This window comes from Prunus avium, chromosome 5 (assembly GCF_965620075.1).
Source record: "Prunus avium chromosome 5, drPruAviu1.hap1.1, whole genome shotgun sequence".
Classification (NCBI taxonomy): Eukaryota; Viridiplantae; Streptophyta; class Magnoliopsida; order Rosales; family Rosaceae; genus Prunus; species Prunus avium.
The window spans coordinates 19,858,356-19,884,144 of NC_142288.1; the positions used below are offsets into that span (position 1 = coordinate 19,858,356).

The 25,789-nt window shown below is 34.7% G+C and overlaps 2 protein-coding genes across 2 annotated transcripts; both read left to right on the forward strand.

Annotated features, from left to right (window-relative positions):
* The first annotated feature begins 13,095 nt into the window (after positions 1-13,095).
* On the forward strand, positions 13,096-18,645 carry TPPG (Haloacid dehalogenase-like hydrolase (HAD) superfamily protein). Its single transcript, XM_088252884.1, has 13 exons — positions 13,096-13,205; positions 13,346-13,384; positions 15,829-15,954; positions 16,054-16,568; positions 16,666-16,806; positions 16,894-16,965; positions 17,099-17,224; positions 17,314-17,472; positions 17,575-17,652; positions 17,772-17,841; positions 17,945-18,015; positions 18,107-18,202; positions 18,306-18,645. Exons 4-13 carry the CDS (start codon positions 16,275-16,277, stop codon positions 18,363-18,365), a joined length of 1,167 nt encoding a protein of 388 aa, XP_088109010.1. The 5' UTR covers positions 13,096-13,205; positions 13,346-13,384; positions 15,829-15,954; positions 16,054-16,274; the 3' UTR covers positions 18,366-18,645.
* Positions 18,646-19,562: 917 nt separating this feature from the next.
* Positions 19,563-25,031, forward strand: LOC110753706 (Aldolase superfamily protein). Its single transcript, XM_021954652.2, has 13 exons — positions 19,563-19,722; positions 19,857-19,956; positions 20,069-20,147; positions 20,461-20,536; positions 20,661-20,744; positions 20,831-20,935; positions 21,474-21,554; positions 21,684-21,748; positions 22,384-22,453; positions 22,544-22,621; positions 23,004-23,101; positions 23,207-23,342; positions 24,682-25,031. The coding sequence occupies exons 1-13, from the start codon at positions 19,672-19,674 to the stop codon at positions 24,826-24,828; spliced, it is 1,170 nt and encodes a 389-aa protein (XP_021810344.2). The 5' UTR covers positions 19,563-19,671; the 3' UTR covers positions 24,829-25,031.
* The last annotated feature ends 758 nt before the right edge of the window (positions 25,032-25,789 follow it).

A 25,789-nucleotide genomic window follows, 5' to 3' on the forward strand; every position in this document is an offset into this window, starting at 1 on the left:
TTGAACCCAATTCCTTTTTTTTTTGGGTCAGAGTTTGAACCCAATTTATTTATATTGGGTTTGATACTAAAATCAGGCCTGTCCACACAATCATCTTATAACAGTTACATACAGCCTGATTGTGTGTAATAATTATGGCCCAAAGCCCATATAAAAACCTTTCTCGGCCCTTCAATCAGTCCTGTTTTAAGTTTTGTACCTACCCATTTTCTTTCTTTCCAAATCTTATTGTTGGAGATTTTTGATGTGTGGCCTGCCACTTTGCACTTTCATAGCTCAGTTTGTTTATAAACAAAACTATGGGGTTTAATTTGATCAGATTTTCTCCCATATGGATGTTCAGACGTTATTACTGTACGAACGTCATATGTTTTCTACTATCCCTCCATGTTTATAATAGCATCTGCAAGGTAATAATATCCGCATAGGACAAGAACTGTTAATTTGATTTCCATGTTAGTCTCTTCTCTTCCGTGCCTTGCTGAATTATGCAACTATGCCTTTATTTTATTTTCTTAAAATGATGATGATAAGGATTTCAATTGAGAATGAAAAGGACAACAACAACAATAATATTGGTTGGAAATTGTGGACTTGTGTATAGCAACAGTTCAAGACTAAATAAGAAGGTATAACCTGCGAAACTGCAACCCCCCAGATGGCATATATTCAATAATAATATTAGTTTTGAAAACATGGAAAACAGATCAAGTGCCTTGTCTTCCGTTGGAGCATGTGGTCCTCTTAATGCCAAGGGATACAACAAAATCCACATATTTCCCCTGTTATTATATCTAATATATATCTTACTCATCTCAACTTATCATCACCTGAACTGCATGGAGACTCATATATTCTAAAATATATATACTCTGCATAGCACACAGAGAGAGAGTGAGAGAGAGAGAGAGAGGGGGAGAGAGGAATTACAGTGTATAAAACAGAAGAGCATAGAAAACTGCATGCTAATCTGAAAAAGGAGTAAGTTAATTTTGATTGTTTGTATTAACTATTAACTAGAGAAAAGGAAATCTAGGAGAACACTGACTGACCAGTGACAGCATCGATCAGAAGCATGGATTATGAATTTATGATGTGATTTGTTGGTTGCCTTATCCATTTGATCAATGCTACCTTGATCAATTAACTGTCAGCAAAAATATGAATAAAAACTGTTCCCCAGGTTTTTATATATGTACTAGATTCCTGGTAGCTTAACTGGGGAAGGGATTATTAGTTAAGAAACTTATGCGCTGTCACTTTGTAAATTAGTACGTGCACATATGTAGGAAACTTATGTTTAGTTTTCAATTTGATTTTAATTGGGTTTTGTGAGAAGTTGAGGGACATGAAAACAGGCCACGCTTCAGATTCTGCAGCACAACAGCTGTCCAGAGTCAACTTAAATTCATGAAATTGAAAACTTGATTGCACGTTGTGGATGGTCATATCATATGTAACGTGAATTCCAACTCATTAAGATATATAAAGAGATACCTGAGATGCTTATTGTTTCATAGGATTAGTTATATATATCAATGTTCGATCCGCCCCTGCAGAATCATGAGGGTCAACTTTGGCCTTAGCAACTTCTCTAACCTATGCAACTTGCCTTTTTAGGTCTTTGTTTTTGCTCAATTTGGTAATTTGAAAATGTGACACAGATCTCTCTCTTCTGCAAATGATGAAAAGTTCAGAGCTTTTCGTCTTTTTAATGTTGTTTTAAAGGTTATCTTCCACCCCAAATTGATCATATTTATCATTCCTCTCTCTCTCTCTCTCTCACAAAAAAGACAGGAACACTTACTATTATTGCAAATCTGTTTGATCTTGTTCAAGGAAGTACCTGTCCTTTTTTAAATCTTATCCTCTCTCTCTCTCTCTCTCTCTCTCTCTCTCTACAGTGTTTAACATATTCCTAGCTGCTAGATCTATATACACTTGTGCTGCTCTGCTGCATTAGTTATATAATCCTTATCTTCTTCTCAAATATAAATCAGAAACCTTTGCATGGATATGGAAATTCAATGACCAATAGTGCAACATGTTAATACTTAAATGTACCTAGTAAATAATTAATGGAGTGGATATATATATGCATGTCATTGCCCCATGGGAACCATACTAATAATTAAAGATATATATATTTATATATCAAACACTAATGCTATAGTTTGTTCTACTAGCCAATTAGGCAATTGCTAATTAAAGATATTAAATACTAATTATACTAAAGGTAAGTATTGATTGTAGGAATGATCAAAAGCCAAAAATGTTTTGTTTAGCGGTTGATTAAAGATATATATACACTAATCATTACTCTTAGTCAGGAGGAGTGGTGTTTGGCATCAGTAAAGTAAGCGATCGCACAGAGCCCCCCACATTAAATATTAATTTACATTATTATGTTGTTTTAGCTTAGTTGCAATGTAAGGTATGCAATTTGCTTTGGGTCTAGGATTTTATGGTGTAATCTTGGAAATGGATGCAAGGGAGGTTATCAAAGCTCTTTGTTCGGGGGACGAAAGTTATGAGGCAGAGACGGTGCATTGGTTGAAGAAGTGAACATGGCCAATGCAATAGAGTAGCTCATTTTCTTGCGCGGTTTGCGTTAAGCTGCACAAATTATGTAACATGGATTGAGGAGGAGCCTGCTTGGCTGACCCCTCTTCTTGCTGCTGGTGTTTCTTTTTCATGATTAATGAATGAATTTCTTTCTTTCTTTATTTTTTTAATTTTAAAAATTATAAATAAAAATTAAAAAAAAATATTTAAAAAATAAAAACAAAAAACTAGGACCCTCTCACTCATTCACTCACATGAGCATATGACATAATTAGCATCTAGTGGCCGACACCACGATGTTCAAATAATTCAATGATTTTTGTCCATAGCAAAAGCTACAACCAAATTGCCAATTTCCCAATATTATCTTTCTACCAGTCATTGTATGCATATATTATTGCTTATTGGATTGCATTATATAATTAATTTGTGGCTGCGAAATTGAGTTTTTCAATCGAGAACTTGGCAGATGCATGCATGCATGCAATAATAATGTTGTTATAAATATATAAATTAAAGCACATGACTAAGACTGAGCTTTATCTAAAACAAAATTGGCTAAGCTTAATTTCATGGTGTGGGGACCCTATACCATATAAGTAACACTTCATTTATGCAAATAATAGAGCCTTTGTTGCCAATCCTAACATGACAATTCATAAGGCTTGTTAACTATTGTAATTAAGAAAACAAAGACCTACCAACTAGTTTTTGGGTTAATGGTATATCTACCTTCACTTGATTTGAGGAGATTTCAGGTTCGACTCACATGAATAATGTCAACAACAATATATATTTGTGATAAGTTCGATACCTACTTATAGTTAATCTCATTGTAATGGTATAACTTTGATGTGAATGTGTTGGATCGTTGTAAAAGTATCTTATATACAAACGAATATATTATTATTGGCATTGTTTGAACAGGGGAACTGTCTTTCTTTATCAAACAACGCCATTAATTTTCATGATAAATTGACAATGCACTTTGTGTCACTATATATATGTGTCACTTTTGATCCTTTTAGACTTTGTCAAAAATCCCAATTACCTTCACGGGAAGCAACCCTAGTGACGTGGAAATTTCAATTATATCTAGACTTTGTCTATTTGTACATCAAGAAACCAATTAGTGAGCTAAGATTAGACTAACTAAAGGGCAAGTCTTTTTCTCATACGAAGATTCAAACTGATTTAGATTTTGTCTTCATCAAGAAACCATTTGGTGAATATTGTAAATTATTAGACATATGACTTGCTTCCATGTATGTACCTAACTTTACTTTGAAGTAGCAATCGGGGTCGTATTTTGAAAATGTTTATAATAATATTACGTAGTAAAATTAAACAAATTAAAAGTAGATATACTTAGTGTGCAAGATTAACCAGCTTATGAAGTCATTGATGATATCAATTGATCCCATGTTTTACTGATAGTAAGATTTAATATCGTGCACGTAGTGTTATCATCTTATATTCTTTGTTAATAATAATAATAAACCACCATTACTGATAAGAATAATGTTATTGTCAATTCGAACAATGAATTGCATGGCAGGTAAACCTAATTAATCATCCCGCATATTCGCACTCAATTGATGGATCATTGATCGGAGTTTTAAATTTATAATTAGAGACCTAATAACTTGCTGCATTGGAATTAATTAGACCAAGAGACATTGTACGTAGAATAAAATTATCTTATGGTTCAAGGGAGAGCTTTCTACCATCAATCACAGCCATCGATCCCAATCATTTTTACTTTTAAGCTCCTTGATGGGTCGGTCTTGGAATATATCAAGTTTGATTTTCTTTTTCAATAACTATCAAAAAGTTCGAACTCATCATGTATCTCAATCCTAACATTATTCTTGTTCTCGTTTCTTTCTCATCCCCACCTAAGGTAGCTTTAGAAGCTGAATTTCTTTTCCTTAGGTATTAAGTTACAAAGGAGTGGAGTTACGTGTGAGCCTAAAGTGACCATGACGCTTCTGCTAATACGTGCTAATTCCGCCGCTGATGCTATACTAATATGTGCTAGTGAGCCTGAAATGATGAAAATGAAATGCGTGACATCGATATTACTTATAGTGCATATTTACCAACCCAATAATGAAGGGAATAGAATGAGACATTCCCATCAAGGTATTACTAATTGTCTAGGATAAAAAAGAGTGCTCGATTCTCATCAAAGATGCTTACATGTTCTTGCGAATATTAGAACCAAAACCCAGAAAAGATTAATAAAAATGAGTGACAAGACAATTTATATTTTTATGTTATACTTTGTAATTATTCAAACCCACCTAACCAATATTATTGGCTAATTATAATTAATGACCAACTGAAATTATAATAAACAACAACAAATATGAAGTCAAACATCTCCGCCGATATATCAAATTTACTAATTAATTAAACATGTTTTTTAAAAATGCTTCACTGTCCTTAGTCACTCAAATTACACATTAAATATTTAAAAAGAAATAATAATAAACAAATAAATAAGAAAACGAAAAAAGAAAGAGCTAAGCAACTTCACAAAAAAGCAGCTTTTGTTTTGTTTTACAGCTTCCACTCCACGTCCCAAACTGCTGGAGGTTTTGTGTACTTTCCTCACAAAGTCTTGAGTCGGCCTAAATTTCCCGTCAGCTCCGAGTCAGCTGCTGGCCCCTGCTGCCGTGTCATCGCCACGTCACCCACTCACTTTCCTCGACTTTCGTGCGTGGTGGTGGCCCACATACGGAACGTACCGAGAATCACCCCCCAGCTATTGGATGGGCAGTCACAGTCAGCTTCCGCCCCCGCCCAAAGCATCTCGCCACGTCAGCAAGTGAACTTCAAATTCAATTATTTGGATTTTCTGGAGGAGGAGAGGGGGAGCAAGGAGCAACGTACTTTGGTTGGTGGGGGCCCAGCAGGGATTGTCGTTTACATTGAGGACAAGGTTTTGCCCAGTGTAACCGAGGTGGATCAGTTGACCCCAGGGTCCTGCGGTTCTACGTGAACTAGTTATTTGTAGTTCTGGACTTTTTTTATTTTTTATTTTTTTTGGGTACATTCATGAACACATTTAAATACCACATTGATTGATCATCATGACTTATTAAGTGATATATTTGACCCTTCAAATGGTGTAACGACGTTGACGACTTAAACGAGTGTGACATTTTCATATGTTTGTACTTATAATGTAGTGGTGTAAACACATTTTGTATTCGCGGCTACGTTAAATATCTATATGGCGATGTTCTTTCATATGTCGATTAGGTGAATTCAATGAAGATATTTCAGTTGGTAGTTTCTTTGTGTGTTGGTTGCACAAGAAAATTCATCATTCTTATGCAAACTTTTTAACCAATTACTTGATTGGTATTCCAACTAAGCAAGAACAATTTGCATCTTGTCCCGAACAATAGCATGATGATTGTTGAATTCTGTTAAAGTGAGTAAAGCTAGTAGTAACAAAATAGACTTTGAAAAATATGAGGAAATATATATATATAAAAGGAGAGGATCCCAATCAACCAAACTATTTACAATCAATCATTTTACCTGAACAATATATTATTTTAGGTTGCCTTACAGTCAAATAGTCTCCTAATTACGGTTTGACTGTGGATTTCTTTTCACACCGTCAAGGTAGCCGACGTATGCTCATTTACACGTGCACAGTGTGCATAACGGAAAAAACATTCAGCTCCTAAGTTGCTGAATTTATAAAATTTCTTCCCAATTTTGAAAGAAGTACGTACCTCGAATTATCCCTCCTCACTAATAAAGGAAAAATTAACAAATTTTTAGTTTCCTTTACTTTTTCATGATATATCCCAAGCTCCTTTTTCCGCTTGCGATTAAGAATGTAGACTATTTGATTGAACCGACAACCAAATCCTTATATGTAGAAATTCTAGCCTAATCCTTTACGACATAATCCGCTTTTTATACTTTATTCCCTTTCTTTCATCGATAAAATTCTATCGTTATTTCTATAAAACAGGGAGAAGAAAAAAAATGTAACGCCAGCAGCACAGAAATTTGGGGCCACAGCATTTAATAAAACAGATAGTAAAAATTGTAAAAGATGGGTAGGAATTAAGAAGAAAAATAAAGGGTAGCACGTGTTGTGTGGTAGGTGCTCTCTTCTCTGCCAATAAGTCAAGCTTGCATGCATTGCATACCGCCGCTTGATCCAATGCACTAATGGTGTCGTAGTTGCCTTTGACTTTCCGGCAGTTGAAGTTGTAACAAAAGGTAACAAAACCACTTCTGGGTGGCTGCTAGAGAGAGAGACAGACAGCTACAAAGATTAACAAAACCACTGCAGTTTAAAATAATCCCCATGTTTACAATTATATATATTTTTCAAAGGTTTGAGAAAAATGAGGAAGAATTTGAAAAACGTGGTGGGGATTAGTTCCCTTCAAGATCAAGTCTTTCGGCTTTTGATATGTCTCTTCAAGATTAAGAGAGGGTTTTTTATACAGCAAACCCTAATATGGTCCACAGCTTCCACGACATATTGGAGGGAATAAATACTTTGTCGAATTATCATTGTAGTTCTTAGCTTCGAGTTAAAAAGAGTTCATGTTTCAACTATCGCTCTTTACTTAACCTTCCTATTGCTCATTTTTCGCGACTTTATGTAGAAATCATCTTTATATTTAGGGGCGAAGTCATCTTAGGCCCAAGAATCACGTGACCCCTAATTTAAGATGGTGCTCACGATTTCTTATTTTATTTTAATACAAATGATATTATGTTTCAATAACTCTGAAGCGACTCTGGTTAGGAATCCTCTAAAACGTTCCGAGTACTACCATACCATAACGACCTTTTATAAACTTTAGTATTCTTTTTAATTTTGTAACATATTTGGTCTAGAAACAATGTATCAACTATATTTAGTATATATCCAATGTACCAAGCACCTATAAAAACTATAACAACTTATAACCCTGTATTGAACAAATCTCTTTAGCTTTTTCAAAGATATCTTTTTGTCTACTTACTTTTTATAGTTAATTAGATATATGTATTAACAATTTTGTACTTTGATTATGTTCTAACAATATATGATGCATCACGATGATGTGTATTTGTCAAATTTCAGATATTTAGTGAAATATCTCACAAAAAATAAACTTTGCATTTGTATAGAAAGAAATTTATATATATATATATATATATATATATATATATATATATATATATATAAAATACATGTGTTATTTCATCAAATACTGCCACCTCCAGTTGGCGAGCTACCTAGTGCCTCAATGGCAGGGGTTCGAAACCCGTTGGAAGCACATTGTGACTAGGGATAGGAACAAGCCAAACTCCGAGCGGGGATTAATTCCACCCTTCGGGTGTGGGGATAACTTGTGGTATTTACCGGGAAAAAAACATCTATTAAATAAAAGAAGAAGAAGAAGAAGAAGAAAGAGCTCCTCACCCAATTCTGTTTTGCATTTGCCTTCTCAACATGTTGAAAGGTTAACTTTGTTAGAGGAATTCAAGTCACATATTTAGCAACGTGTACTTGCTTGGCCATGCAAGCATGAATATAAATTAAGGACTTTTATTTAATTTATTGCCATTGACCATAAAGGATGTGAATTGCTCTTAAAGAATATCCAACATAAATATTTGGTTCTTTCTCATCATTCCTCGTAGAGAAATACTAGTAGACCACAAACTAGTTGGTATCTTACATATATGTATATTAAAGAAACCGTATATGGCCAAATCATTTTTAACTTGTTGCTTATTTTATTTCCTTACCGACCTCATCATATTTCTACTCCTAAAATAACATTCTCTTTCCACCCACCATTATTCCTAAGATAACCCAACTTTGTTGTGTAATATTTTGCATAAAAAAATTGTAAAGTATGATGAAAGATGACAAGATCTTGATAGGAAAGTCCATTCCAACATCCATTTTGTTATCTATTGCCCAAAAACATGCCATCAAAGGATTGAATGATATGAGAAATGTGAGAAAATAATTATAGGGAATAGTGAGTTTAGATGGGTATGTAGATAAGTGGGTGGAGAAAGAAGGATAACTTTTATAAATAAATAAAATCTAGGTCCTTAGATGTCTATTTGCAAAATGGTAAACTTGTCATCAACAATTCCATTAAAAAATGAATGGAAAAATACAAACAATCTTGAAGGAGGGAGGGAAAAATAAGAAAGGGAGGTGAAAATAGCATCATTTTTTTTAAATAAATAAAAATATAAGCAATAATTTAAATTACTATAATTTTCGGGAAGGATATTCAAACTCGATGCAAGAGGGCAAATTTATTGCATGACCAACTAACCTAAACCATATATGCAAGATCACTCTTTTTGTACAAGATGAGTTTATGGTCCAATCCAATTCAATTAACACAAATTCAAAGACAATCCGTCACCTTGTAATTCTTGTCCATGCCCCAATTCAACTCAAGCTATATGTTATTATGACAAATCAAACAGACGCAAAATCACCACGTGAAATTGCACAGACGCAAAATAGCTAAGAATAATAAAATCAATTAATTATTGGTGATATCAAATGTAAAGGTAAATGTTTTTAACCATTTGAATTATAAGTTTCTTGTAATAATCTATATATATACAGGAAAATGCAGAAAATGGTGAAACATTCAAAATACCATAAAATGTCATTGGTTAATGCAAACATTAATAATTAAAATTAATAATTAAATGAGGATAATATAGTAAATTCACACCTTTTCATATAAAAAATTTTAAAATTAAAAGAAAAATCAGATAATGGATCATATTTTTATGGAACACAACTACCTATTATTATTTTTAATTATAAAATAAGTTTAAAATTTTTATAAAAAGAGGCTATATATAATTGCAACAGTGGAAAATTCCATCGTGATCGCTGAGAAAAAGCAACCGGCAGTAGTTCAGACCCAAAAAAAAAAAAAAAAAGCAACCGGCAGTAATTGGACCGCAGCTGCCTCTCTCTTTTCATAAAACACAGAATCCCAGTTTTACCCCCATCCTCCACATCCCTCAGTTTAATTTTCCTTTTTTTGTTTTTGTCATTTTCCATTTTCAGCTTTATAAATTATTACCTTTAAAAGTTGAAAAAGAAGCACATACGGGAAAAAAAAAGGAAGCAGCTTTTTAAAAAATTATTATTATTCAAGGGTCCCAACCCCGAGGCCGATTTTGACAGGGGGGATGGTGGGCCACGTGACGAGTCACACGAGCTTCGTGCGGCTCCAGCTGTGAAAAAACAAAAACAAAAAAGCGGGCTCGCTTTACACGCGAGTACCGAGAGAGAGAGGGCCTCTCGCGCGTTGGTTTGTCACCATAATTTTGCAGCCTTGTAACGCCACACACTGGCCTCATCAGATTGCAGCCACTTTCTCACGTGACACTCTCCCACCTCCTCCTCTCCACACATGTATACATATATATTTTCTGCATACTAAATATTAAATACCATTTTAGTCACTGAATTTTACACGAAAATTCAATTTGATTACTTAAATAAATAAAAAATAGCTAAATTGATCACTGTATTTCTCAAAAGTTTACAATTTATAGGCATTCCATTATCTCTCATTAAGTGCAGTTTTTATTTTTAATTTTTGGATTTTTGTAAAAATGTTACCCGAACTTATACCAAAGTTTCAATTTGTCACCTTAAAGAAAAATTTAAGAGAAATTTCATCTTAATTTTTCAAAACTCATGATTTGTCATCCGACTTTAACACAATCCAATTTTCCATCCATTTTAGGGGTATTTTAGTCTTTCCATTTCAAGGAAAAAAAGAGAGACATCTCTCTCCCTTTGTCCCCCACCCGCTCCCAAAATACATTGCACATGACCCCCCCTCCCTCTATTCTCTCTCTCCCTCTCACTTTATGAACATGTATATATTTTTTTTATGGTGTTCATTGAGCAAGTCTAAAATTTTCAAATACCAAATTTAAAACTACTTAAGCTTCCCACCCAAAATCCAATCATTTCTTGTCTTCATAGTTTCATTAACTTACGCCATTGTGTTTCTGTTGAAGGATCAAAAGTTTGCTTGGTCACCATCTATTACATAAGCTACCGAGTTGTTGGTTTCCTTCCACAAATTTTCAATATGCGAATGGAAAAATACCGAAATGAAAAAGGAAGAAGAAAAAGGTGGACTCAATTTGAGTGGGTTGAGGGAATATGTGTGTGGAGGGTAGGTGTTCCATGGTAGAGAGAGAGAGAGAAGGAGGAAGAGGAAGAGGGAAGGGTTAATGGAGGTGGGCGGGTTTGGTTGGAGCCGTCGGTGGTGCTCACAGAATGGAATGTGAGATTTGTTTTTTCAATTTTAATTGTTTAAAAGATATACAGTTTTATATATTGATTTTTCCATTTTTAAAATACCCTTGAAAATAGAAAGACTAAAATACTCTTTAAAATGGATGGAAAATTGGATGGTGTTAAAGTCATATGACAAATCATGAATTTTGAAAAATTAAGGTAACATTTCTCTTAAATTTTTCTTTAAATTGACAAATTGAAGCTGATGTATAAGTTCATGTGACCTTTCTACAAAAACCTCTTTAGTTTTCTAGGAAGCACGTTTAATCTTGTTCCTCTATTTTATTTTGGTGCTCTATATTGAAGCCTGAATCGATTAAGTGAGAACCCTATTGGGACTTCAGATGACAATGAGATGTAATAAAGGTGATAGAACACCAAACTATATTGATAAGTTGTTGATTTCATTTTAATTTGGTTTAGATTTTTTATTTTCCTTATACCTCTCCAAAATTTCCCTCAATTTTGATTCCAATCCAAAATTTCCCTCAATTTGTTCAACTATAATAGCACAATATACCCCAACTAGTTGAGTTAGAGGAAGAAGACTGAAGGTGCTTTCTAAAAAAAATAAAAATAAAAATACACTTAACGGAAGATAACAGAATCTCCATAAATTATAAACTTTAGGAAACACAGTGACCAATTTTGCTAAAATTTTTTTCTTAGTGGCCAAGTTGAATTTTTGTGTAAAACCTAATGACAAAAAAGTATTTAACCCTTATTATTGTATGAATTTATAAATAATTTGCTGGCAACATAAATTTGTATTGATGACTAGACCGAGGGACTTACCTCAGTGTTTAGGTACCTCCCCCTTCCTCCCTTGGTCATCAGGTCGAATGCCAGGAAAAGTGATCCCCTCCCCAATAGAAAACAAAATTTGTATCGATGACTTAAAATTTTGACATTAACAAACTTTTTATGAATCAAATGATGCATCAAGTAATTAAACTACTACACATGTCGAATTTTGTGTGTGTGTAAATATATATAAATTAAAGCAGTTATTAACTGGATAGTTAGCTTTAGGTGCAAACCTGCCTATACGATTTTTTACATAGCCGATTGATTTAGCAATTGAGAATGTTCTTAGTAAATTTTAGATAATAAATTCGTACAACAAATACTATAATATGTGCTATACAACATAATACACTTGTTGGGAACTTTTATTTTGAGAAAGATGAAAACGTCTCGTCGGTGAAATTTGTTTCTTCTGTCGCTCTCAAGACAGTTATACTGACACATAATTATGTCACAGGTAAACATTCACAAAAGAGAATATTTCAATAACACAATTTTATCTATTCTGTCGTTAGAGTGATAATTAACATAGGTAAATAGTTATGAGAGATATACATTCACTTTACATTTCATTAACTTAAATTTGTCTCTTCCACCATTTGAATGACGATTACAGTGACACATAATTATGTCAAATATATACATTACATTTCAATAACTTAAAATTGCCTCTCCTCGTCGCTTGAGTGATGATTACACTGACATAGTCATGCCACATGTATACATTCATAGAAAACAACACTTCGATAATCACAAGTATATTATGTATCTACGTAACATGTAAAGACATTTCAGTTAATGCTGAAGTCAGATGCACACATTGCATCTTTTTAACGTTGACACATAACAAGTGTTTCTATGTTAAAGATGTCTTTATTTTCATAAAAAGTACACACATCTTTATAGGACTACCCCACAATGCAATCCTCATTCAAGAATTATCCTAGACTAAAAGGTGTTGGTAATTTAAAATGGGAAAAAAGTACCGTTCGATAAATTAAACAGAAACAAAAAATATGGATAATCAAATAACTAAACCGTTATAATTCAGTTGATTCTTTTTCATGAATAATACTTATTTTAAGGAAACTACGGACATTGTACCGAAAAAAGCCTCGAAACAGAACTAAATCACACGTACGTTGGATTTCTTCAAATGAAATACAAGCAGTAATCAAAACACAAAGGCCGCACACATGTTTAGCGGACTTTTTTTATTGCTTAATTGATTAAATTAAGGTACCTAATACGGTAAATTATTTGGTGTGGTGTTTCCTAATTCAACAACCAAATAGGTTTCCTTGTTAAACACGTCTACTAATTGTTAATTGGCCTCTCAGAACTCTATAAATACCCAAACTTTCGGCCTTGAGATCCTTCCTTCCCTTTCTCTCTGATTTTTCTCTCTTTCTGTTGCATTCCGTATCTTTGCCTCCCTCTCTCTCCTCCCCTCGCCATTTTTAGGGTTTCCAGCTACTTTCTCTCCCAGGCGGGTGATCATTCCTCTCTCTCTCTCTCTCTCTCTCTCTCTCTCTCTCTCTCTCTCTCTCTCTCTCTCTCTCTCTCTTATTTCCCTTCCAATTATTTGGCCTGTGAATGCTTGTTTATGTGAGGTTCTTTCGTTTCCAGGTTAATTCAGTCTCTTCTTCATCGACTATTAAAGATCAGGTTATACAATTTTCCTTCTCTTTAATTTTCTTTTCTGTTTTCGTTGATATCATATAAAAGCAAATGCTGTTTGGATCCACATAAATCATTTTACCTTTCTTCCGAGTTTTTCTTCTCAGATCTTTACACAAAGTCGCTCGATTTAGCGTTTTTAGAGATTATAAAGCAAACCCTTTTGTTTTTGTCATCCAATTATGGCAAAGATGAAGCCTTTTTCATGGATTCATGAGCCCCTAGGCCTTTTGGATAGCTTCATCAGTTTTGTTGCTGTTAAATCCATGACATATATGGTTGGCTTCAGGACCATATGATATATTAATTTATGGATGTGTGTTGCTGTCAACATTTATATATACATGGTTTTGGGACCATTTTATTCATTATATATATACATATGCTGCTAGTTTTTGTTTGATGGATCAATCATTTTTCCCTTTTTTTTTTCCCAAATCTTGGTGTTTTGAATAATGGGATTTGTTGATGGGTGGAAATCTGATATGATGTGTATTGAAGAAAATGACTTGACAGCACATATGTTCATTTTACCTTATTTTAGTACCAATTTCTATTTTGTCGGTTGCTGTGAACTGAGGAAAATATGTTGAAATTTCCACAACGTGCCTTAATCACCTCCCTTGATGTAGCTTATAAAACAAAAGCCTCATGGACTTTGAATTAGAAGCTTTATTTGCTTTTATGGGTTCAATTTTTCAATCGAAAGTTCTTTTTTATTATTTATTTGTTTATTATCTGTTCTTTTTTTGGATCACGAGCTTGATAAATTTTTCACGTGACAGTCTATGTTCTTTTTCTGCTTGTGATGGCTTCAGAAAGTGTTTACGTTTTGAATACTTTGTATTATTTTTTTTTTCTGGTGGGGATTAAATATTACGTTCGTTGTGGTAGTTGTGATGTCTTGTCGCAGCACGGGGAATTGTTTTGTTTTGAACTTTATATATATATATATATATATATATATATATATATATAATTTATATTATTTTTAATTTAATCAATTCTGAAGGTAATGAATTCTTAGATCTATGGCTCCTTCCGATTCAGCTTCAGCTTTTCGTGAATTACTATGGAGAAAAAAACATTACACTTTTTTTTTAAAAAAATTTTATTCTAGAAGAAAATCATTTGCATAGAGTGATTTTTGTTCTGAATGATTGGCCCACAATAGGAGTTGTGCATTATGTCTTGGTATGGTTGAATTTTTATTTATATGCATGCGATAATGCTTTTCATTTAAGTGCTTTTGGGGGACTAGACAAATCAGTTGAGCCCAACTTATATTTTGCTTCTGTAAAGTAACTAGATGATGATATATAGCATTATATGCATACATAAAATACAAATATAGTTAGAATATTATACTCTATATATAGGTTGTGAACATTTAACTTCAAGTGTATATTTTAATGGTTTATATCTTGTGTGTGTATTTTATTATCTGATTGCATATATGATTCATTTTTAATGCTATTTCTTATTTTATCAATAGCTGTTTGGGTTGATTTTTTTTTCTTTCTCCATTGTTATTTTATCTATATTTACTAGAGCTAAGTAGTCAATGATCTTGGTTGTTTGAAGCTTAATTTTGGGAAAGAATACTAATGCTATCTTTTTGGAAAATTAAATTGAACAGTACACCCACCGGTTTACACCCGCATTGGTTTGATTTTGATTTCAATTCTTAGCAAACCGAGGCTATTGGTTCGGTATCCTGGTTGGACCCAAAACCAAACCAATTCAAACCGAACCCACCCCTAATACTGTGTAGATAGCAACTTATATGATTTCTGCTCAATTTCAATAACATAAGTTGATAGAATGCCAAGAAAACTTGTATTTGTGGTATAGTTTATTTCCAGCATTCAATGGTGGGGTCTTTCAGAAAAGGCCTAATATATACTACACGTGACCATCCCTTTGCCCTGCATGCAGTAATTATTGTCTTTCGTTTAAACTCAAAAATTAGGTAGCCTCTATGTCCAAATCTTTCGTAAGAATTTTTTTAACTATGACTAATTATGTTTATGAAAGGAATCTATGTATTAATTGATTGTGCATTGTGCCCCTTCTTTTCTGCATCAATAAATTATCAAATTAGTTTGACTTTGTTTTTGTTTGGGGTGGTTGTAACTTGTAAAGAGTCACATGTGTTTTCTGTCAATATATATGGATCTCATGAGTCCTATAGAGTATTACCTTCCCTTCAAAGTCTCTTGTTCCTGCAACTCTTAAGCACCGTATATTTTCATTTGCTTCTGGATTGTTTTGAGTGCCAACACTATTTTAACCGCCCTTTGATATGCTTTAAGTTCACCCTGGCAAAAGTGATTGCAATTTGCAAGTGTTGTAGTTGAAACTTGAAGCAAATGTTCATTTACATGTGCATGTACACCAATACTTAAGCCACTTATTTTATGGTTCTGCAGGAAGAGGCTTAGTACAACTTGCTGCAATTTGAAACCATATACCTATATCCTTTCCTCCCGAAGACCCTTGTACGAAGAATGTTTGACCGCCTTTTATGAATGCAGTGTTGTTCTGGGGATGAGAAGGTGTGACTCTGAACACTTGGTGTGAATTTGGTTTGGACATTGATGTTCTGAAGCTGGTTGTTTTTTATCTTTCCATTTGACGCTTTAATGTCATGACAGTTTTGAGGAACTCCGTGCTTAATGGACTGCTCACCCAACAGCAGTGACAAGAAAACGTTGAAGAGGTGGTTTTTCATTGACAAAAGGGTCGGCTAAAACAAGTATATTTCTTGAACTTAGGAGCATACTCTGTGTTGTTGACAGAGCGCCATTCATATTAAACACTACAAACTACAAAACTTTGTCACTTTGATTAGCACTTGGCAACGAAACTGGATCCGATGGAGTTGAAGACAAATCATGCTGCTCCGGTCCTCACTGACCCTCCATCGATAAGTAAGTCAAGACTAGGCCTCCATTCTAGTTTGTTGCCATACTCACAGCAAGGAGCATCATTCTCCTCTGGCAAGTACATTAACATCCCAAGGAAAAAGCCAGGAAAGCTCGATGATGTTCGGTCCAATGGTTGGCTTGATGCCATGAAATCCTCTTCACCTCCCCGGAAGAAGCTCAATAAGGATTTCAATATTGAGGTTGCTTCAGATGATGTTGATAATGCTTACTGCTCTTGGATGGTATATATGCTTCTCTTTTAATAACTTTGCAGTTTATATCTATTTGTTCTTGGATGACTTCAAACTTATTCGTCTTGTGCTTTCTGTGATGATGCAGCTTAAGCATCCATCAGCGCTGAATTCATTCGAGCGGATTACAAATTTTGCAAGGAACAAGAAGATAGCAATATTTCTAGATTATGATGGGACTCTTTCCCCGATAGTTGATGACCCTGACCGTGCAATAATGTCTAATGCTGTAAGAATTGTGTTTTGTTGTTTTATGCTTATAAATTTCGACTTTTATTTCTCTTCTGTGTCTGAAACCAAAAGAAACTGTTGCCAGATGCGTTCTGCTGTAAGAAATGTTGCGAAGCATTTTCCAACTGCTATTATTAGTGGAAGAAGCCGCGATAAGGTAGGTAGCTGCAGCATTTCCCCCTCTTATTTTTCCGACTCATAGTTTAATTTCATCTTGTCTATTTGGTCCTTGTGTGGATGCCATTCGAATGCCGGTCATTAGGGCCGTCTGATGAGCGGATTTGTTTCAGGTATATGATTTGGTAGGACTAACAGAACTTTACTATGCTGGTAGTCATGGAATGGACATAATGGGTCCTGTCACTAATACAGACTCCAATGACCATCCAAATTGTGTGAAATCTACTGACCAACAGGTAACTTGACAATAAAATTCTACAAGTCCTTTGCACTCTTGTATAATATTTTTCAATTGAGTTCTCATTATCTGTCTTTGATATGGCAGGGTAAGGAGGTAAACCTCTTCCAGCCAGCTAGGGAGTTTATACCTATGATCAACGAGGTTTTTAGAACCCTCGTTGAGAATACTAAAGGGATCAAAGGTGCAAAAGTTGAAAATCACAAGTTTTGCGCCTCTGTACATTACCGTAATGTAGATGAGAAGGTAAGCATTTACTTAAAGAAGAATAGAAGAAAGCTTACAATTGCATCTGCAAGAGTTTGTCTGACTTGTTTTGGTTATTTTTGGCATGTGTTCTGACTTCAGAATTGGTCTACAATTGCACAAATTGTTCATGATATTCTCAAAGATTACCCTCGTTTACGATTAACTCATGGGCGGAAGGTAATTAATCTCACTAGTTTGCCTTAATCTTGTTGTTTTTCATCTTATTATCATTTGCATTAATAAGCCAAATTCTTTCCATCTAACATATAAATTTGGACATTGTTTTTTTCTTGCAGGTTTTAGAGGTCCGTCCTGTTATTGACTGGAACAAGGGAAAAGCAGTTGAATTTCTGCTTGAATCTCTTGGTAGTGAACCAAACCTCTACCTCTCTCTCTCTCTCTCTCTCTCTTCTTTTTCTCTCTTAAATGATACATATTCACACTATGAGAACCTGGACAAATGGTGCAGGGCTAAATGGTAGGGATGATGTGCTCCCAATTTATATTGGTGATGATAGGACCGATGAAGATGCATTCAAGGTGACACTACCATCTCTGCATTTTTACTAATCTTACTCCCAAGAGTTTGTAACATTGACACTAAATATAAAATCTCCATACATTGTTTCAGTTCTTGAAGAAGAAGAAGAAGCGTGGTTATGGAATTCTGGTGTCGCCGGGTCCAAAAGAAACCAGTGCCTTCTACTCTCTCAAGGACCCATCAGAGGTTTTACTCTCATCCTTAATATGTATAATGTATTATATGTGAGGGATGTTAGCTGTGTTATTTTTAATTTCATCTCAAAAAATCCATTGCAATTTTTATGCAGGTCATGGAATTTCTCAAGTCCTTAGTGAGATGGAAGGAGGAGGAGGAAGAAGCCAATTAAATGCTAAGGGAGCACTTAGTTTATCTGAAATATAGTATAATAGGCATTTAGTTTTTTTTATAAGTTTTGTACTCCACAAGAACTCAAGGCTGCTAAAAGCAGCTGCTTTTATTTTACAACCTCAGTTGTCAGTTCAGAGCTTCTCAGTCATTTTGTTATTTCATGTCTTTGGCTTATAAAAAAATAAGTATTTTCTCCCCGTTTTCACCTTTCAAAGCTTTCCTTACCAAGATGGTTCCTTTTAATCTTGTAAGACTTTATGGAATGTCACAAACTGTTTCAGTGTACTGCACAAAAACTTCTCAATTCTATTTCACTTTGGATATCCTGCACTTCTGGGATTTAAAATTCGACAACTTACACGTCAAAACCGTATGTCGAAAAGATATTATTGGGGTTAAATTACGTACAACTACATCGAAACCAATCAATTTTCAACCAAGCAAAGTGAACAAAACTTGAAGATTAGCAGAAGAAGAACAGTTTTTTTTGTTAGAAAGATCAGCAAGGCAGCAATCCAATGTCTCAGTTTTGTAAATTTGTACCACACTTGGTTGGCATTTTGGACTTGATCACTTAACCCAATAAATAACTTGGAAGCTTTGCAAAGGCCCATTGTACTTCATAAAAAACAATCAAATGGGGTCTTAAAAAACAAAACACAAGCTCCCAATACTTGCCTAGCGGAGAATACAATAGGACTTGTCTTGTCCCTATATCCGGTCTCTCTCTCTCAACTAAAAAATACCTCAAATGATCGTCCTTGTTATTATCCATCTATATCCATTATCCGACTTCTTATGAAGTACTTTTTTATATATATTATCTTCAAAACTATTTATTAAAGCATACTTCTCGACATCATTTACCCCAATTCAAAGCTTGATTTTGAAATTGTGCAAGGGGTAACGCTATTTACACAATGTAACATACAATATCCATGTGATAATATATATAAATTTATTACATCACGTAGTATATCGATAATAACATAACGCGTGTCTTAAATGGATTCCACAATTTTTTTTTTTTCCTTTCCCTATATCAATAGAGATGGATACTTCCAACTTAGGACAGTCTTCTTTCTAAGAAGACAAGGTTGTAAAACATTTTCCTTGCATGTAACATGTTTTTACATAGACAAAGTGAAAATGTCCATAACAAAAAAGAAAAGCATCATTAAAATTCAGAGGATGAGGTGTTTTTGTTTTGGAAACAGAGGATGAGGTGTGTACATATAAAAACATGCCTCACTGATCCGCCCAAATAACTTCCAACTGCTACCGATTTCGAGCGAAGCCCAAAAATGTCAGTCTCTTTGCAATCTCCGCCCTCCTCAGCTGTCTCCTCTTTCCAGGTTTACTCAATACTCTCTATCTCTCTCTCCTCTCTCTCCTCTCTCTCACCTCTGCTTCGCTAACTATTGCTGTACGAGCTGTAAACTTTGAATTTTTTTAAAATTTGTTTTACATTCAAAATTAATCATAGCAGGGAACAAGGCTGAGGTTTTCCAATGGATCTCCAGCTTCCAATCTGCTCTTCAACTTCCAGCGATCATTTCCTGTCATTCGGGCCTCCTCTCTCGACACCGGTCAGTGAGCTTTCTGTCTCAGTGTCTCAATGCTCAGCTCTGCTTCTTGTTTTATTTTATTTTATTTTTTTCATTTTCATTTTTTACGTTTTTGGTTGAATTGGATTTTCAGGTTCAACCACTGAATTGGACCTCGTCTCTAGCTTCAGTGAGATCGTTCCAGACACCGTCATTTTCGATGACTTCGAGAGGTATCTAAATATATTATCTTTTTCTTTTGCTTGTTTTTGTAAAAGTGGAATTTGAAATTTTCATGATCATGCTGTAAATTATGAATCAGAATTTCTTCTGAACTGATAATAATGTCTTTGCTTAATGATCAGAATTGCTCTAATCTTCATTTACTTTTTTTAGATTTTAGTTTGGTAGCAACAGAAACTCAGAATAATAAAGTAGCATATCCATATTGTTTAAAATTTCATTTATTTCATATTTGTGCACGGTTTCATGAAGGATTATTTCTAAATTTTTACTTTTGGCTGTTTACTGATTATTTATGAATAGGTTTCCTCCAACCGCTGCTACAGTGAGCTCTTCCCTGCTCTTGGGTATATGTAGCCTCCCTGACACCATATTCAGAGTAAGCGCTCAATCTTCCATTGGGGAAGAAATCTTTCGAAAAATAAATAAGAAATTACATGTGCTTTCCAATTTCAATATGGGACTACATGTTGTGTTTTCTGATTAATTTTTCTTTGGTGTAGAATGCTGTGGATATGGCATTGGCGGATTCAGAGTGCAATAAGCATGAAAACTCCGAATTGAGATTGTCATGTTTCAGTAACAAGGTTGGTTTTCTTGTATCTTATCGTTAGAAATACCTATGCCTTGTTAGATTGATCATATTGTTCAAAATTTAGTTATGCGTGTGTAGGCTTTAGTGAATGTTGGTGGTGATTTGGCGAAACTAGTTCCTGGCCGAGTGTCTACTGAGGTGGATGCACGTCTTGCTTATGACACGCATGGCATTATCAGAAAGGTATTCGTTTCTACCTGGTAATCCTGTCTTATATTTTCTAGTTAAAGAAAATGCTAATACATTACACGAAAATTAAACATACTGTAAATGCTGATGTTCAAGAACAATTTATTGGTTTCTATCTTAACTGTGTATGCATTCATCTTATTCTTGATTGTTTTTCAAGCAACTATATGACTTTTGTTAATGATAATCTTGATAAGTTTTGTCATGTTGTTTATTTTATTGAGCTATACTTGTCATGGCTGGTGTAATAGTTTTGCATTAAAGTTCTAAAACGCCTATAATATGACTAAATTTGACAGTTTGTAACTAAATTTAATAGTCTTGCAGAAAATGTGTGAGAAAAAAATGATACTGAAATTTTGTTGCATTTTCTTACGGTTGTGTACTTTATTAATTTTAGTGCCCACAAATTTTAAGTGCCAGTATTTTTTTGCTAATTTTCCTAAGGTATATCGTTTTCTCCCTGATATCACTAGATTATTTGCTATCTCTTTCGTTGCAGTCTGATACAATTGGTTTATCTAATATGCAGGTGCATGACTTGCTGAAGTTGTACAATGAAGTTAATGTTCCTCCTGAGCGTTTGTTGTTCAAAATTCCTTCAACTTGGCAAGTAAGTGTCAGAGATAATTAGGCCTGTTGTGAATATTCTGAGTGGACTTGATGACAATTTCTCAGGCCTGTTGTGAGGCGATTGTTTTGCATCATTTTGTTGCTCACCGATTGTTGGTTTTCTGTTCAGGGAATTGAAGCTTCAAGATTACTAGAATCTGAGGGCATACAGACACATTTGACATTTGTGTACAGGTAAAGCTCTTGTAATTAACTGGTGTAAGCTTGACAAACCTGTTTGAAATCTTAGACTTGATGTTGTACTACTAACTTCTATAAGGGCACAGTTTTATACAGTTGTAATAGAGGATAAAGTTTTACGATACCCACTCCCTCCCTCTCCCTCTCCCTCTCCCTCTCCCTCTCCCTCTCCCTTTCCCATTCCCCCTTCCTTCTTGGTTTGGCAATACAATTGTTTCTCATGAATTGTAAAACTTTGTTGATTTAGCTTGCTTTTGTTTTGAAAGTTCAAATCCATGATCCTGCCGATGTCTAAAGGAGCCATTGTAGTTAGAATTACATGTTTTCTTATTGTGGCATTGAAATTTGCTTGTATATCAATCTAAAATGCTGAGGCAGAAGCTATTAGGTTTTGATTTATGAACAACAAATCAGAATGCTGCTTTGTGATTTTGGTCATCTGTGATTTATGAACATTACTTTGCCATTATATCTGCTGTTCAAGTTCAACTTTGTACTTCTCATGACTCCCTCTCTCTTTTTTCTCTCTATATGTGTCTCCACACACACACACACACAATGCTGTTCTAAGACAAATTCATTTTAATTTTTTAGTTGTGTTTGGTGATGGTTTGAACATTTTTCTTCAGCTTTGCTCAAGCTGCAGCTGCAGCCCAAGCCGGCGCTTCTGTTATTCAGATTTTTGTTGGCCGTCTTAGGGTAATGTATTTTCACATTCGTAATAATGGAATTTTTATTTAGTTCAACTTCAGTTTATTGTAACCGCTAAAGGTCAAATTTATCATTCAGGATTGGTCTCGCAACCATTCTGGTGACCCTGAGATAGAAGCTGCTCTCAAGAGAGGGGAGGATCCTGGGTTAGCCTTGGTAAGTTGGAAAGTTCTCATCTTGTGGTTTTGTGATTATGTACTGTTGTTTGTTGTGGTCCTTGAACAGGACCACTCTGTTTTGAGTTTTGATTTTTGATTTTTGACCTCTAGATGCATCTCAGTTGCAAGCAATTACGAAATATAAACTGGTTTTTACTTTTTGTTTTTCCAGTATTGTTTTATATCCTAAAATCTGACAACCATTAGGAATGAGCCTAAATAATTTATTCTAACATTTTCTTTCCCCATCACTGACTAGAGTCTGTTAGATGCTTTAACTTCTGGCTATGCCTTGAATTTCTCAGGTGACACTAGAGCTTTCGTAAAGGATAGTAATGAATATAAAATGTTCCCGTATGAGATGCTTTTTGACATTACAGGTGACAAAGGCATATAACTACATCCACAAATATGGACATAAATCAAAGTTAATGGCAGCAGCAGTTCGGAATAAGCAGGATTTGTTCAGTCTCTTGGGGTAAATTCATATGACTCACCTTTTAATCTTATGTATCTGGGAATTTCCAACAAGACTCAACTCAAGGAACGATCTTCCTGCTTATGTTGTCTGGTACATGTTCAGGGTTGACTACATCATTGCACCACTGAAGGTATTGCAGTCACTCAAAGAATCAATCACTACCCCTGAAGAGAAGTATTCTTTCGTCAGGAGGCTATCTCCACAATCTGCTGCCATCTACAAGTTCGGTGAAGAAGAGGTCTGCTTTCTGTCCTGTGCTCAATATATTTTATTCTGCATCAGGAATGAAAAAAATAAAATGAAATTTCAAATAAAATGAAAAAATAATACATGAAGCAAAATGATTACTCAGGTTAACAGGTTCACCTGCATGTTGTGTGTAGTGCTGTTCGTACTTAAATTTTAATCTCTTATTTCATGTGGCAAGGACAAAAGGGTGCCAGTTTTGATAGAGCTATGTGAAAAGCCAAATAGTTGTAAAATAATGAGTGCCTCTATTTTTTGAGAAGTAGACATGTTGAGTGCCAAAAGAAAAAAGAAAAGAAAAAGGAAGAATGCCAAAAGGACTAAATATTTAAGTATTAACCCTTTTTTTTCTCAGCTATTAGTATTAATAAAACCTGCCAACTTGTGATGAGCGTGCTTAGTTACTCATGACAGTATCGTAAAGTTTGAAAGTCTTTCATTTTGGAAGCAAAGCTTAATAGTTTAGGCGTCATCATTATTACTAGAACTTCAATGAATCGTGGAGATGGAATTCCTTCAAACCTCTAGAATCACCAATATGGCTGCACCATCATTGTCTATCCCGTTGATAGGAGTGTCACTACCTCTCATCAGAAAATAAAAATCATATCCATGTTTGGCACCAGGCACATCACTACTTCCATCATCTGCCTTGTCATGCATTAGCATACAACCATCTGGCCACTACAACCACTTCAACAGATGTCTCGTTTTTTATGCCTTGGTTTCCAAGTCACCACCCAATACCATTGGCCTTTTAGTATAATCACCATACTTTTCATGCTAAAGGCCATGTGTGTGCATGCTTTCTGATTTCATGTAGGAGGAAATTCTCTTCGATGCATTGTTAGGCCTAGACCCTCTATAGATGTACAGTCCGCATGGGACTGATATTGGACTCATGCTCCACACACTCGCTCGCGCACGCACACACTACGTAGGTGGTCCATGTGGTAATCACAATCACCAAAATCAGAGACTCTGCTCCCTAGTATGAGAAGTATTGTGTTTCTTTTTTTGCCCAGTATTGTACCAAGCACGGTTTTGTTATAGCCTTTCTGAAAAAGTAAAATTGGTGAATAAGAAAGCTTCTTTTGCTGTGTGTCAAGAGTAATTTCTCATTGCTCAACCAAACAGGGATGGCTATGATTGGAATTGAAGTTGTAGAATGATTGGGTTTAAGACTAATTTAAATCAGTTATATACATATGCCTGTCCAAAATAGTTATTGGTTCAAATTGACAGACCTCTCTGATGTAAATCCATTCTGAAAAGATGATCAAAATGTTTTTGGTTTTAGATTTGTTAACCAATCTTCTCCTTGTGTCCAGCTTGTCAAGTGGGACCAATTAAGCTTTGCATCGGCTGTGGGACCTGCAGCCGTGGAGCTTCTGGCCAGTGGACTGGATGGTTATGCTAATCAAGCAAATCGAGTTGAGGAATTATTTGAGAAAATTTGGCCACCTCCAAATGTATGAAGTGCTGTCTTCTGTTGCTAAGCTGATCTTGCCTTGCCTTGCCTTTCATGGAATAAGAAGGAAATACTGGTTTGGCTTTCGTTTTTCCGTCTCTCTCTCCTTTTTTTCTCTCTTGTAATGTTTATCTCCAGCAACACTTGATCTCAGCAAAGAACTTTATGTTGTCATAAAAACGTGCAGCTAATCTGAATTTTGTTAATACACACGTGAGATGAGAATGCCTATGCCGTGATTCGGAAAGGGAAAAAAAAAACACCATATAATTTCTAAAACAATTAATAAAGCCATATACAAAAATTTCTTCAGATATAAACACCAAAGTTCTGCCGCTTGGTTAAATAAATATTTAATTAAAAAAAAAATAGCGGCTCCTACATGTTTCTCACTTAAATTCGCATTCCAATCCAATGGGATATAACTCAGTTGGTTGAGGGCTTCCACCTTCATTTATGTGGGCAAAAGGTTCGAAATTCTGAGGCATCCAATCAATATTTGTGTAAACTCCTCTTCCTCATTTGCTTGTATTTAAAATAAAATAAAAATCGCATTCCAAAACCGTGTTATTCATGTCCTCCGTGTTTCTCGCCTATTTTGGTTGCCTCTCTTTGAATGAAAAGTTGCCTTTGACAAAAAAGAAAATCATATTATTCATGTGGTCACCCATACTGTCCATTTATGCTACCAGCAAAGAAATTTGAACGCAATCAAGTTGATGAATATTTAAGAAAATATGCTACCAACCTGTAAAGCTCCTTCTTTGTATGAATATTTAAGAAAATATGCTACCAACCTGTAAAGCTCCTTCTTTGTATTCAACTGCTCTCACGGGGGTGTGACAATTAGTGTAAGAACAGTGTTTGACACGTACAAAAATAATTCATAGAAAACACAAAAAGAAAAACTTATATATATCATATTGACATTAGCAAGAATGTAGAAGCTCATACGGGGAAATGAGAGA